At 41.6% G+C, this 15066-nt stretch overlaps 1 protein-coding gene across 2 annotated transcripts in view; it reads left to right on the top strand.

Moving 5' to 3' along the window:
• Positions 1-14561, top strand: part of c1galt1c1 (C1GALT1-specific chaperone 1) — a 29472-nt gene extending 14911 nt beyond the window's left edge. Inside the window, exons 2-3 of one of the 2 annotated variants that reach the window (XM_060926920.1) lie at positions 3032-3174; positions 12705-14561. In XM_060926920.1, coding sequence (XP_060782903.1) covers positions 3093-3174; positions 12705-13672 — 1050 coding nt within the window. In that variant the 5' untranslated portion in view covers positions 3032-3092 and the 3' untranslated portion in view covers positions 13673-14561. The remainder of the gene's footprint in view (positions 1-3031; positions 3175-12704) is intronic. The other variant, XM_060926921.1, reaches the window with a different exon arrangement.
• The last annotated feature ends 505 nt before the right edge of the window (positions 14562-15066 follow it).

Below are 15066 nucleotides of genomic sequence, written 5' to 3' on the forward strand. Positions count from 1 at the left end.
TGTCCATTTATCGACACCGTTCCAAAATTATTGACACCTCTATCCACAGTAATCAACACTGTTCCACAATTGTCCACACATTTGTCCAGTTATTGACACCGTTCCACAATTATTGACACCTTTGTTCAGTTATCAACACTGTTCCACAGTTATCAACAATGTTCCACAGTTATCGACACCTTTGTCCAAAGTAATCGACACCGTTTCACAGTTATCAACACTTGTCCACAGTTGTCAACACCATTCCACAATTATCGATACCTTTCTCCACAGTAATCGACACCGTTCCACAATTATCCACACCTTTGTCCACAGTTATTGACACTGTTCTACAATTATCGACACCTTTGTCCACAGTTATTGACACCGTTCCACAATCATTGACACCTTTGTTCACAGTTATCAACACTGTTCCACAGTTATCAACGTTCCACAGTTATCGACACCTTTGTCCAAAGTAATCGACACCGTTTCACAGTTATCAACACTTGTCCACAGTTGTCAACACCATTCCACAATTATCGATACCTTTCTCCACAGTAATCGACACTGTTCCACAATTATCTACACCTTTGTCCACAGTAATCAACACTTCTGTCCACAGTTGTCAACACCGTTCCACAAACATCGACACTTTTGTCCACAGTTATCGATACCGTTCCGCATTTATCGACACCTTTGTCCACAGTAATTGACACCATTCCAAAATCATCGACACCTTTGTCCACAGTAATCGACACCGTTCCAAAATTATCAACACCTCTATCCACAGTAATCGACACCGTTCCACAATTATCGACACCTTTGTCCACAGTAATCGACACCGTTCTACAATTATCGACACCTTTGTCCACAGTAATCGACACCGTTCTACAATTATCGACACCTTTGTCCACAGTAATCGACACCGTTCTACAATTATCGACACCTTTGTCCACAGTAATCGACACCGTTCTACAATTATCGACACCTCTATCCACAGTAATCGACACCGTTCCGCAATTATCGACACCTTTGTCCACAGTAATCGACACCGTTCTACAATTATCGACACCTTTGTCCACAGTAATCGACACCGTTCTACAATTATCGACACCTCTATCCACAGTAATCGACACCGTTCCACAATTATCGACACCTTTGTCCACAGTAATCGACACCGTTCCACAATTATCGACACCTTTGTCCACAGTAATCGACACCGTTCTACAATTATCGACACCTTTTGTCCACAGTATTCGTCACCGTTCCACAATTATTGACACCATTTCACAGTTAGCGACACCTTTGTCCACAGTTATTGACACCGTTCCACATTTATCGACACCCTTGTTCACACTTATGAACACTGTTCCACAGTTATCAACACCGTTCCACAGTTATCGACACCTTTGTCCACAGTAATCGACACCGTTTCACAATTATCAACACTTTTGTCCACAGTTGTCAACACCGTTCCACAATCATCGACACCTTTGTCCACAGTTATTGACACCGTTCCACAATCATTGACACCTTTGTTCACAGTTATCAACACTGTTCCACAGTTATCAACGTTCCACAGTTATCGACACCTTTGTCCAAAGTAATCGACACCGTTTCACAGTTATCAACACTTGTCCACAGTTGTCAACACCATTCCACAATTATCGATACCTTTCTCCACAGTAATCGACACTGTTCCACAATTATCTACACCTTTGTCCACAGTAATCAACACTTCTGTCCACAGTTGTCAACACCGTTCCACAAACATCGACACTTTTGTCCACAGTTATCGATACCGTTCCGCATTTATCGACACCTTTGTCCACAGTAATTGACACCATTCCAAAATCATCGACAACTTTGTCCACAGTAATCGACACCGTTCCACAATTATCCACACCTTTGTCCACAGTTCTTGACATCTTTGTCCACAGTAATCGATACTATTCCACAATTATCGACACCTTTGTCCACAGTTCTTGACACTTTTGTCCACAGTAATCGACAGCGTTCCACAATTATCGACACCTTTGTCCACAGTATTCGTCACCGTTCCACAATTATTGACACCATTTCACAGTTAGCGACACCTTTGTCCACAGTTATTGACACCATTCCACATTTATCGACACCCTTGTTCACAGTTATCAACACTGTTCCACAGTTATCAACACCGTTCCACAGTTATCGACACCTTTGTCCACAGTAATTGACACCGTTTCACAGTTATCAACACTGTTCCACATTTATCAACACCGTTCCACAATTATCGATACCTTTGTCCACAGTAATCGACACCGTTCCACAATTATCTACACCTTTGTCCACAGTAATTGACACCATTCCAAAATTATCGACAACTTTGTCCACAGTAATCGACACCGTTCCACAATTATCGACACCTTTTGTCCAGTTATCGACACCGTTCCAAAATTGACACCTCTATCCACAGTAATCAACACCGTTCCATAATTATCCACACCTTTGTCCACAGTATTCGTCACTGTTCCACAATTATTTACACCATTTCAGTTATCGACACCTTTGTCCACAGTTATTGACACCGTTCCACAATTATTGACACTTTTTTGTCCACAGTAATTGACACCGTTCCACGTTTATCGACACCTTTGTTCACAGTTATCAACACTGTTCCACAGTAATCGACACCGTTCCACAATTATCTACACCTTTGTCCACAGTAATCAACACTTTTGTCCACAATTGTCAACACCATTCCACAAACATCGACACTTTTGTCCACAGTTATCGATACCGTTCCACAATTATCGACACCACCTTTGTCCATAGTTATCGACACTGTTCCACATTTATCGACACCTTTGTCCACAGTAATCGACACCATTCCAAAATTATCGACAACTTTGTCCACAGTAATCAACACCGTTCCACAATTATCCACACCTTTGACCACAGTTCTTGACACCTTTGTCCACAGTAATTGACACTGTTCCACAATTATCGACACCTTTGTCCACAGTTATTGACACCATTCCAAAATTATCGACACCTTTGTCCACAGTAATCGACACCGTTCCACAATTATCGACCGTTCCACAATTATCGATGGAGGTCATGGGATCATGTTCGTAGGAGCGCTGGCAACAAGAAAGAGTGGAGGAACTCTGTGGAGGCCTTATGTGCCACAGGGCGCGCAGGAGATAGGTAGGTTGTCCACAGTAATCGACACCGTTCCACAATTATCGAGACTTTTGTCAACAGTTATTGACACCTTTCTCCACAGTTTTCAACACTGTTCCACAGTTATTGACACCTTTGTCCACAGTAATCGACAACGTTCCACAGTTATCAACACCTTTGTCCACAGTGATCGACACCTTTGTCCACAGTAATCGACACCATTCCAAAATTATCGACACCTTTGTCCACAGTAATCGACACTGTTCCACAATTATCGACACCTTTGTCCACAGTAATCGACATCGGTCCAAAATTATCGACACCTTTGTCCACAGTAATCGACACCGTTTCACAATTATCGACACCTTTGTCCACAGTAATCGACATCGTTCCAAAATTATCGACACCTTTTGTCCACAGTATTCGTCATCATTCCACAATTATTGACACCTTTCCACAGTTATCGACACCTTTGTCCACTGTTATCGACACTGTTCCACAACTATTGGCCCTTTTGTCCACAGTAATCGACACCGTTCCAAAATTATCGACACCTTTGTCCACAGTTATCGACACCGTTCCAAAATTATCGGCACCTCTATCCACAGTAATCGACATTGTTCCACAATTATCGACACCTTTGTCCACAGTATTCGTCATCGTTCCACAATTATTGACACCATTCCACAGTAATCGACACCTTTGTCCACAGTTATCGACACCTTTGTCCACAGGTATCGACAGTGTTCCACAATTATCGACACCTTTGTCCACAGTATTCGTCATCGTTCCACAATTATTGACACCATTCCACAGTTATCAACACCTTTGCCCACAGTAATCGACACCATTCCAAAATTATCGACACCTCTCAGAGGTGTCGATAATTTTGGAATGGTGTCGATTACTGTGGACAGAGTCTGTCCACAGTAATCGACACCATTCCAAAATTATCGACACCTTTGTCCACAGTAATCGACACCTTTGTCTACAGTAATCGTCACCGTTCCACAATTATCAACACCTTTGTCCACAGTTGTCAACACCGTTCCACAATCATTGACACCTTTGTCCACAGTAATCGACACCGTTCCACAATCATCGACACTTTTGTCCAGTTTTCGATACCGTTCCACAATTATCGACACCTTTGTCCACAGTAATCGACACCGTTCCACAGTTATCGACACTTTTGTCCATAGTTATCGACACCGTTCCACAGTTATCGACACTTTTGTCCACAGTTATCGACACCTTTGTCCATAGTAATCGATACCGTTCCACAATCATCGACACTTTTGTCCACAGTTATCGACACCTTTGTCCACAGTTATCGACACCTTTGTCCACAGTTATCGACACCTTTGTCCACAGTAATCGACACCGTTCCACAGTTATCGACACTTTTGTCCATAGTTATCGACACCTCTGTCCACAGTAATCGACACCGTTTCACAATTATTGACACTTTTGTCCACAGTTATCGACACCTTTGTCCACAGTAATCGATACTGTTCCACAATCATCGACACTTTTGTCCACAGTTATCGACACCGTTCCACAGTTATCGACACTTTTGTCCACAGTTATCGACACCTTTGTCCACAGTAATCGACACCGTTCCACAATCATCGACACTTTTGTCCACAGTTATCGATACCGTTCCACAATTATCGACACCTTTGTCCACAGTAATCAACACCGTTCCACAGTTATCGACACTTTTGTCCACAGTTATCGACACCTGTGTCCACAGTAATCGACACCGCTCAACAATTATCGACACCTTTTGTCCAGTTATCGACACCATTCCAAAATTATCGACACCTCTATCCACAGTAATCGACACTGTTCCACAATTATCGACACCTTTGTCCATAGTAATCGACACTGTTCCACAATTATCAAGACTTTTGTCCACAGTTATTGACACCTTTCTCCACAGTTATCAACACTGTTCCAAAATTATCGACACCTTTGTCCACAGTTATCGACACCGTTCCAAAATTATTGACATCTCTATCCACAGTAATCGACACCGTTCCACAATTATCAACACCGTTGTCCACAGTTATTGACACCTTTGTCCACAGTTTTTGATACCGTTCCACAATTATTGACACCTTTGTCCACAGTATTCGTCATCGTTCCACAATTACTGACACCATTCCACAGTAATTGACACTTTTGTCCACAGTTGTCAACACCGTTCTACAATCATTGACACTTTTCTCCACAGTTATCGATACCGTTCCACAATTATCGACACCTTTGTCCATAGTTATCGACACCGTTGCACAATTAGACACCTTTGTCCACAGTAATTGACACCGTTCCACAGTTAACGACACTTTTGTCCACTGTTATTTACACCTCTGTCCACAGTAATCGACACCGTTTCACAATTATTGACACCTTTCTCCACAGTAATCGACACCATTCCAAAATTATCGACACCTTTGTCCGCAGTTATCGACACCTTTGTCCAAAATTATCGACACCTTTGTCCAAAATTATCGACACCTTTGTCCCCAGTAATCGACACCATTCCAAAATTATCGACACCTTTGTCCACAGTAATCGACACGGTTCCAAAATTATCGACACCTCTATCCACAGTAATTGACACCTTTCCACAATTATTGACACCTTTGTCCTCAGTTATTGACACCTTTGTCCACAATAATCGACACTGTTCCACAATTATCGACACCTTTGTCCACAGTTAGCCACACCGTTCTACAATTATCGATACCTTTGTCAAAAGTAATTGACACCGTTCTACAGTTATCGATACCTTTGTCCACAATAATCGACACCGTTCCACAATTATTGACACCTTTGTCCACAGTTATTGGCACCTTTGTCCACAGTAATCGACATTGTTCCACAATTATCGACACCTTTGTCCTCAGTAATCGACACTGTTCCACATTTATCGACACCTTTGTCCAGAGTTATCAACACTGTTCCACAGTTATCGACACCTTTGTCCACAGTAATCGACGCCGTTCCACAGTTATCGACACCTTTGTCCACAGTAATCGACACTGTTCTACAATTATCGACACCTTTGTCCACAGTTATCGACACTGTTCCAAAATTATCAACACCTCTATCCACAGTAATCGACACCGTTCCACAATTATAGACACCTTTGTCCACAGTAATCGACAACATTCCAAAATTATAGACACTTCTGTCCACAGTAATCGACACCATTCCAAAATTATCAACACCTTTGTCCACAGTAATCGACACCGTTCCACAGTTATCAGCACTGTTCCACAGTTATCGACACCTCTGTCCACAGTAATCGACACCTTTCCACAATTATCGACACCTTTGTCCATAGTTATTGACACCATTCCACAATTATCGACACCTTTGTCCACAGTTATTGACACCTTTGTCTACAGTTGTCAACACTGTTCCACAATTATCGACACCTTTGTCCATAGTTATTGACACCATTCCACAATTATCAACACCTTTGTCCACAGTAATCGACACCGTTCCACAGTTATCAGCACTGTTCCACAGTTATCGACACCTCTGTCCACAGTAATCGACACCTTTCCACAATTATCGACACCTTTGTCCATAGTTATTGACACCATTCCACAATTATCGACACCTTTGTCCACAGTTATCGGCACCTTTGTCTACAGTTGTCAACACTGTTCCACAATTATCGACACCTTTGTCCATAGTTATCGACACCATTCCACAATTATCAACACCTTTGTCCACAGTAATCGACACCGTTCCACATTTATCGACACCGTTCTACAATTATCGATACCTTTGTCCACAGTAATCGACACCATTCCACAATTATCAACACCTTTGTCCACAGTAATCGACACCGTTCCACATTTATCGACACCGTTCTACAATTATCGATACCTTTGTCCATAGTTATCGACACCATTCCACAATTATCAACACCTTTGTCCACAGTAATCGACACCGTTCCACATTTATCGACACCGTTCTACAATTATTGATACCTTTATCCACAGTAATTGTCACCGTTCCACAATTATCGACACCTTTGTCCACAGTAATCAACACCATTCCAAAATTATCGACACCTTTGTCCCAAGTAATCGACACCATTCCAAAATTATCGACACCTTTGTCCACAGTAATCGACACCGTTCCAAAATTATCGACACCTCTATCCACAGTAATTGACACCTTTCCACAATTATTGACACCTTTGTCCTCAGTTATTGACACCTTTGTCCACAGTTATCGACACTGTTCCACAATTATCGACACCTTTGTCCACAGTATTAGTCACCGTTCCACAATTATTGACACTTTTTTTTAGTCTACAGTAATCGACACTGTTTCACATTTATCGACACCTTTGTTCAGTTATCAACACCGTTCCACAGTAATCGTCACCGTTTTAGTTATCTACACTTTTGTCCACAGTTGTCAACACTGTTCCACAATCATCGACACCTTTGTCCATAGTTATCGACACCGTTCCACAGTAATTGACACCGTTCCACAGTTGTCAACACTGTTCCACAATTATCTACATCTTTGTCCACAGTAATCGACACTTTTGTCCACAGTTGTCAACACCGTTCCACAATCATCGACACCTTTGTCCACAGTTTTCGATACCGTTCCACAATTATCGACACCTTTGTCCATAGTTATCGACACGTTCCACAATTATTGACACCTTTGTCCACAGTAATCGACACCGTTCCACAGTTATCGACACTTTTGTCCACAGTTATCGACACCTCTGTCTACAGGAATCGACACCATTCCAAAATTATCGACACCTTTGTCCACAGTAATCGACACCATTCCAAAATTATTGACAACTTTGTCCACAGTAATTGACACCGTTCCACAATTATCGACACCTTTGTCCAGTTATCGACACCGTTCAAAAATTATCGACACATCTATCCACAGTAATCGACACCGTTCCACAATTATTCACACCTTTGTCCACAGTAATCGACACTGTTCCACAATTATCGACACCTTTTTCCACAGTATTCGTCATCATTCCACAATTATTGACACCATTCCACAGTTATCAACACCTTTGTCCACAGTAATCGACACCGTTCCAAAATTATCGACACCTTTGTCCAAAATTATCGACACCTCTGTCCACAGTAATCGGCACCATTCCAAAATTATCGACACCATTGTCCACAGTAATCGACACCATTCCGCAATTATCGACACCTTTGTCCACAGTAATATACACCACTCCACAATTATCGACAACTTTGTCCTCAGTATTCGTCACCGTTCCACAATTATTGACACCATTCCACAGTTATCGACACCTTTGTCCACAGTTATTGGCACCGTTCCACAATTATTGACACTTTTGTCCACAGTTATCGACACGGTTCTACAATTATCGATACCTTTGTCCACAGTAATCGACACCGTTCCACATTTATCGACACCGTTCTACAATTATCGATACCTTTGTCCATAGTAATCGACACTGTTCTACAATTATTGATACCTTTGTCCACAGTAATTGTCACCGTTCCACAATTATCGACACCTTTGTCCACAGTTATTGACACCTTTGTCCACAGTAATCGACACTGTTCCACAGTTATCGGCACCGTTCTACAATTATCGATACCTTTGTCCACAGTAATCGACACCGTTCCACATTTATCGCCACCTTTGTCCACAGTTATCAACACTGTTCCACAGTAATCGACACCTTTCTCCACAGTAAATGACACCATTCCAAAATTATCGACACCTTTGTCCACAGTAATCGACACCGTTCCACATTTATCGACACCTTTGTCCACAGTAATCGACACCGTTCCACATTTATCGCCACCTTTGTCCACAGTTATCAACACTGTTCCACAGTAATCGACACCTTTGTCCACAGTAATCGACACCGTTCCACATTTATCGCCACCTTTGTCCACAGTTATCAACACTGTTCCACAGTAATCGACACCTTTGTCCACAATAATCGCCACCATTCCAAAATTATCGACACCTTTGTCCACAGTAATCGACACCATTTCAAAATTATCGACACCTTTGTCCATAGTTATCGACACCTTTGTCCACAGTAATCGAAACCATTCCAAAATTATCAACACCTTTGTCCACAGTAATCGACACCGTTCTACAATTATCGACACCTTCGTCCACAGTAATCGACACCATTCCACAATTATCGACACCTTTGTCCACAATTATTGACACCTTTGTCCACAGTATTTGCCACCATTCCACAATTATTGACATCTTTGTCCACAGTTATTGACACTTTTTTTTGTCCACATTTATCGACACCGTTCTACAATTATCGATACCTTTGTCCACAGTAATCGACACCGTTCCACATTTATCGACACTTTATCCACAGTAATCGACACCGTTCCACATTTATCGACACTTTGTCCACAGTAATCGACACTGTTCCACAGTTATCGACACCTTTGTCCACAGTAATCGACACCGTTCCACATTTATCGACACTTTATCCACAGTAATCGACACCGTTCCACATTTATCGACACTTTGTCCACAGTAATCGACACTGTTCCACAGTTATCGACACCTTTGTCCACAGTAATCGACACGTTCCACATTTATCGACACTTTGTCCACAGTAATCGACACCGTTCCACAGTTATCGACACCTTTGTCTACAGTAATCGAGACCGTTCCACGGTTATCAACAGCTTTGTCCACAGTAACTACACCGTTCCACATTTATCGACACCTTTGTCCACAGTTGTCAACACCGTTCCACAGTTATCGACACCTTTTGTCCACAGTAATCTATATCGTTCCACAGTTATCGACACCTTTTGTCCACAGTAATCAACATTGTTCCACAGTTATCGACACCTTTGTCCACAGTAATCGACACCGTTCCACAGTTATCGACACCTTTCTCCACAGTACTCGACACCGTTCCACATTTATCGACACCTTTGTCCACGGTTTTCAACACCGTTCCACAGTTATCGACACCTTTGTCCGCAGTAATCGACATCGTTCCACAGTTATCGACACCTTTGTCCGCAGTAATCGACACCGTTCCACATTTATCGCCACCTTTGTCCACAGTTGTCAACACCATTCCACATTTATCGCCACCTTTGTCCACAGTTATCGACACTGTTCCACAATCATCGACACTTTTGTCCACAGTTATCGACACCGTTCCACAATCATCGACACTTTTGTCCACAGTTATCGACACTGTTCCACAATCATCGACACCTTTGTCCATAGTTATCGACACCGTTCCACAATCATCAACACCTTTGTCCATAGTTATCGACACCATTCCACAATTATCGACACCTGTGTCCACAGTAATCGACATCGTTCCACAGTTATTGACACCTTTGTCCACAGTAATCGACACCGTTCCACATTTATCAACACCTTTGTCCACAGTTGTCGACATTGTTCCACAGTTATCGACACCTTTGTCCACAGTAATCGACACCGTTCCACATTTATCGCCACCTTTGTCCACAGTTGTCAACACCGTTCCACATTTATCGCCACCTTTGTCCACAGTTGTCAACACCGTTCCACATTTATCGCCACCTTTGTCCACAGTTATCGACGCCGTTCCACATTTATCGCCACCTTTGTCCACAGTAATCGACACCGTTCCACATTTATCGACACCTTTGTCCACAGTAATCGACACCGTTCCACATTTATCGAGACCTTTGTCCACAGTTGTCGACACTGTTCCACAGTTATCGACACCTTTGTCCACAGTTGTCGACACCTTTTTTCCACAGTAATCGACACCGTTCCACATTTATCGACACCTTTGTCCACAGTTGTCAACACCGTTCCACATTTATCGCCACCTTTGTCCACAGTTGTCAACACCGTTCCACATTTATCGCCACCTTTGTCCACAGTTGTCAACACCGTTCCACAATCATCGACCCCTTTGTCCACAGTTATCGACACCGTTCCACAATCATCGACACCTTTGTCCATAGTTATCGACACCATTCCACAATTATTGACACCTGTGTCCACAGTAATCGACACCGTTCCCCATTTATCGACACCTTTTGTCCACAGTTATTGACACCATTCCACAATTATCAACATCCAAATGATTATTTCTATATTTAAAAAATCGGTATGTGGTATTAAGTTAGCAAAACATAGTTTTTATTTAACCCTTTGGTGACTGACCCCTTGAAAATGGTTCCTCCAGGAACTATGACTTTTCAGTTGTCAAGACAACAGAAGAACTAAAATACAAAAACAGAAAGATACGTCACAATGCTCTTGTGCACAAAACAAAATGCTCTTGTATTTTAGTTTTTCCGTTGTCTTGACGACTGAAACGTCATCGTTCCTGGAGGAACCATGTTCAAGGGGTCAGTCACCAAAGGGTTAAAATTTGTTTTACATGGATTGATATTTTGTGCGAAATATAAATCTGTCTATCCATTATCTGTAGCCGCTTTATCCTGTTCTACAGGGTCGCAGGCAAGCTGGAGCCTATCCCAGCTGACTACGGGCGAAAGGCGGGGTACACCCTGGACAAGTCGCCAGGTCATCACAGGGCTGACACATAGACACAGACAACCATTCACACTCACATTCACACCTACGGTCAATTTAGAGTCACCAGTTAACCTAACCTGCATGTCTTTGGACTGTGGGGGAAACCGGAGCACCCGGAGGAAACCCACGCGGACACGGGGAGAACATGCAAACTCCACACAGAAAGGCCCTCGCTGGTAAATATTTACAAGAAACTGAAAAAAAAATTCTGAATGGAATAGAAAAATCTGAATATTTCAAGTATGTAATTTTTTTTTATACGCTCGGAATTTAATTCTGGTCTCATTCTATTTATTGCAATAGGATTCCAAATACTCTAAAAACCTTCCATGCTGTTACAAATCAGGAAAAAAAATATTGTAAATCACAGCACTTTTTTTTTTTTTGAAGTACTTCATCAATGTTACCCAAAGATCGATCCATAACAGTTGTAAATGTCACTTAATTCCACAAGGTGTCGATAATGGTGGACACCGGTGAAAGTGATCACTATTATCAACACCTCATGTGATTCTCAAACGCGCGTTTAAATACAAAATGCCGACTGTCAAATGAAAGAGTCAGAAACAAAGTAGGTTTCGACAAGGAGATCATGAAATACGGTGAATTTGTGAAGTAAAAACATGTCCATGATCTTTCCACCATGCTTACCTGCGATGATAACGTCCGGGTTTTCCTCAAATTGCTGATCGTGCTGAAAAAAATTCCATCTCAGGTAACGAGCTGTGTCATCAGACGACAAGATCAAAGAGTGAGGGAGAGGGTCTTCCGGTTGATTAATCAACCAATGATAACTGTTGTAACTGAAACTCACCTTTGTAAAATTGTTTGTTTTTTGTTGGTAAATCTGAAAAGGTGTCGATAATTATGGACTGTCGGTAATTGTAGCTGCCGCTCTACGTGCTTCTTAAGTGATGCCCAATGCTCTTTTACACTAACCCTGTCTTTTGTGTCTTCAGTAACATCTGGCAAAATGTTGTCTGAAGGCAGTTCATTTTTCAAAGGCATGGTCCTGGGAGGAGTCTTCTGTTTGGTACTGTCACTTTTTGGAACATTTAGTCCAACGATTCCTCTTCACATTGAACACCACGACCACCACCATCTCAAACCCCTCAGCAAAGAGGAGATGCAAAAGTTAGATGAGACTCAGATGTCTGAACTTGCCCAGCAGGTGCGTGTGTATTGCATCATCATGGTGACGCCTAAGAGCTTGGCGCACTGGGCCGCTGCCAACGATACTTGGAGCAAACACTGTGATAAGTCTGTTTTCTACACCTCTGAGTCATCCAAAGTAATGGAGGCTATTGATCAGCAGGAAAAGGACGAGTGGGTGAGGTTACGTAAAGCAATCAAGCATGCATTTGAGCATGCAGATGGCCTCCGCTGGTTCTTCATTGCCCGGCCTAAAACCTTCACCATCATTGAGAACCTTAAATACCTGGTTCTGGTTAAAGATCCCAGTCAGCCATTTTACATTGGTCATGTGGAAAAGTCTGGTGAGTTGGAGTATGTGGAGTACGACAGTGGCATTGTGCTTAGCTACGAGGCTATGAAAAGACTCGTTAAAATATTTAATGATGGGAGTAAATGCCCTGAGGAAGGCTATAGCTTGTGGAAACTGAGTGAAGAGAGACAGCTTGCTACATGCCTGAAGCTCACCGGTGTGTTTGCTGAAAATGGAGAAGATGCTCATGGCAAGGGGCTCTTTAACAAAAAGAGTGTGAACACGCTCATTTCTGAAAGCATATCCAAGAACCCTGATGATGTTGTGGAGGCATGTTGCTCCGACATGGCCATCACATATGGTGATATGTCCCCCAGCCAGATGCAGGTCATGATGTACGGAGTTTACAGGCTGAGGGCGTATGGACACAACTTTCATGACTCCTTAATGTTTTTACCTCCAAAAAACTCAGACAATGACTAATCACCAATACTGATGGACCAAAAACGTTGTGCAATGGAAGGTCCTTCAAGCTTACATTGCCAGAGCACCAATACACCACTGTAAACTGTTGGTTAAATGAAATGTGGTAAAAGAATTTTTGTCAAATAAAGCTGAATAATGCTCTTTGGTAGCATTATTCAACTTTGTTATGGCTCCAAGAGGGTACTGGACATTCTGTAATGAATACAGTATATTTATGACAAGTTTATGTCTCAACTTGGTGAAATGTTTCTTCTTTTCCTCTTTGACAAATTTTGGGGTAATTATTATTATTTTTTTTAATCTAGTGATGCATTCCGAATACACTGCAACCCTGCCCAGGTTAACCCCTTCGGACACAAGGAAAAATGCTATGGAACTTCATGTGTACAATTGTACACATTATGTCCGAAGGGGATGAAACGATCACTGAAGGTGAATGAATATTTTAAAAAAGTATTTTTATAGCTAGGGGTAGGAAATGAACCTGCCCCAAGAACAGAAACCCAAAGACATGTTCCTGCATATTTTGGGCTTTACCTGAGCACCTAGAAATAATCTTTAGAATTGTGTTATTTCTAAATTGTTTACATTAGTATTGTACAGTAAATAATGGTGAAAGAATGAATGAATGAATATTAATCAAATGATTATCTTAATGAAGTACGGCAGTGATTACCTTGATTTCATTGTTCCTGCATCCATAGGACCAGAAATCTTTTGACGTTTTAAAAGATCAAATGCTGTTTTAGCCGCGCTGAACCTAGGGCTGTAATGAAGGGTGATCTTTTGTTATTGTGTTTTAAAGCTATGTTTTTGGTTTTCTGTGAATATGGTTTGGCAGAGGTTTATTCTATATGTGGATAAAAAGAGATGTGAATTCACTGGACATTTTTGTTTCTTTTCACTGGATTCATTTGATCACTGGTTTCTAATTACAGGTAAAAATTGTTTATTTGTTTCGAGATGTGTTAGTGGGGTATTGGAATATTTTTCAGCTAAAAGTAATTTTCTTCAGAATTTTTGTCAAATAAGATTTTGTAAGGGGGAAAAAGATTGTGGTAGTCTGTTTGGTTATAGTTTCAAAATATAACTGATCTGGGGGTGGGTTTCACGAAAGCCTCTTAAGGCTAAGAGCATCTTCAACTGCCTCTTAAGATCCATCGTTAAGCCAACTTGGTTTTCCCAACAACGTCATAGCCAAAGTAGTACAGTGCCTTGAAAAAGTATTCATACCCCTTGAACTTTTTAACATTTTTCCACCTTACAACCACAAACAAAAGTTTTTTTTAATTGAGATTTTATGTGATAGACCAGCACAGAGTAGCACATAATTGTGAAGTGAAACAAAAATGATAGTCTTCAAAATTTTAAACAAATAAAAATCTGAAAAA

The sequence above is a fragment of the Neoarius graeffei genome, chromosome 8, assembly GCF_027579695.1.
Source record: "Neoarius graeffei isolate fNeoGra1 chromosome 8, fNeoGra1.pri, whole genome shotgun sequence".
NCBI classification, from domain to species: domain Eukaryota; kingdom Metazoa; phylum Chordata; class Actinopteri; order Siluriformes; family Ariidae; genus Neoarius; species Neoarius graeffei.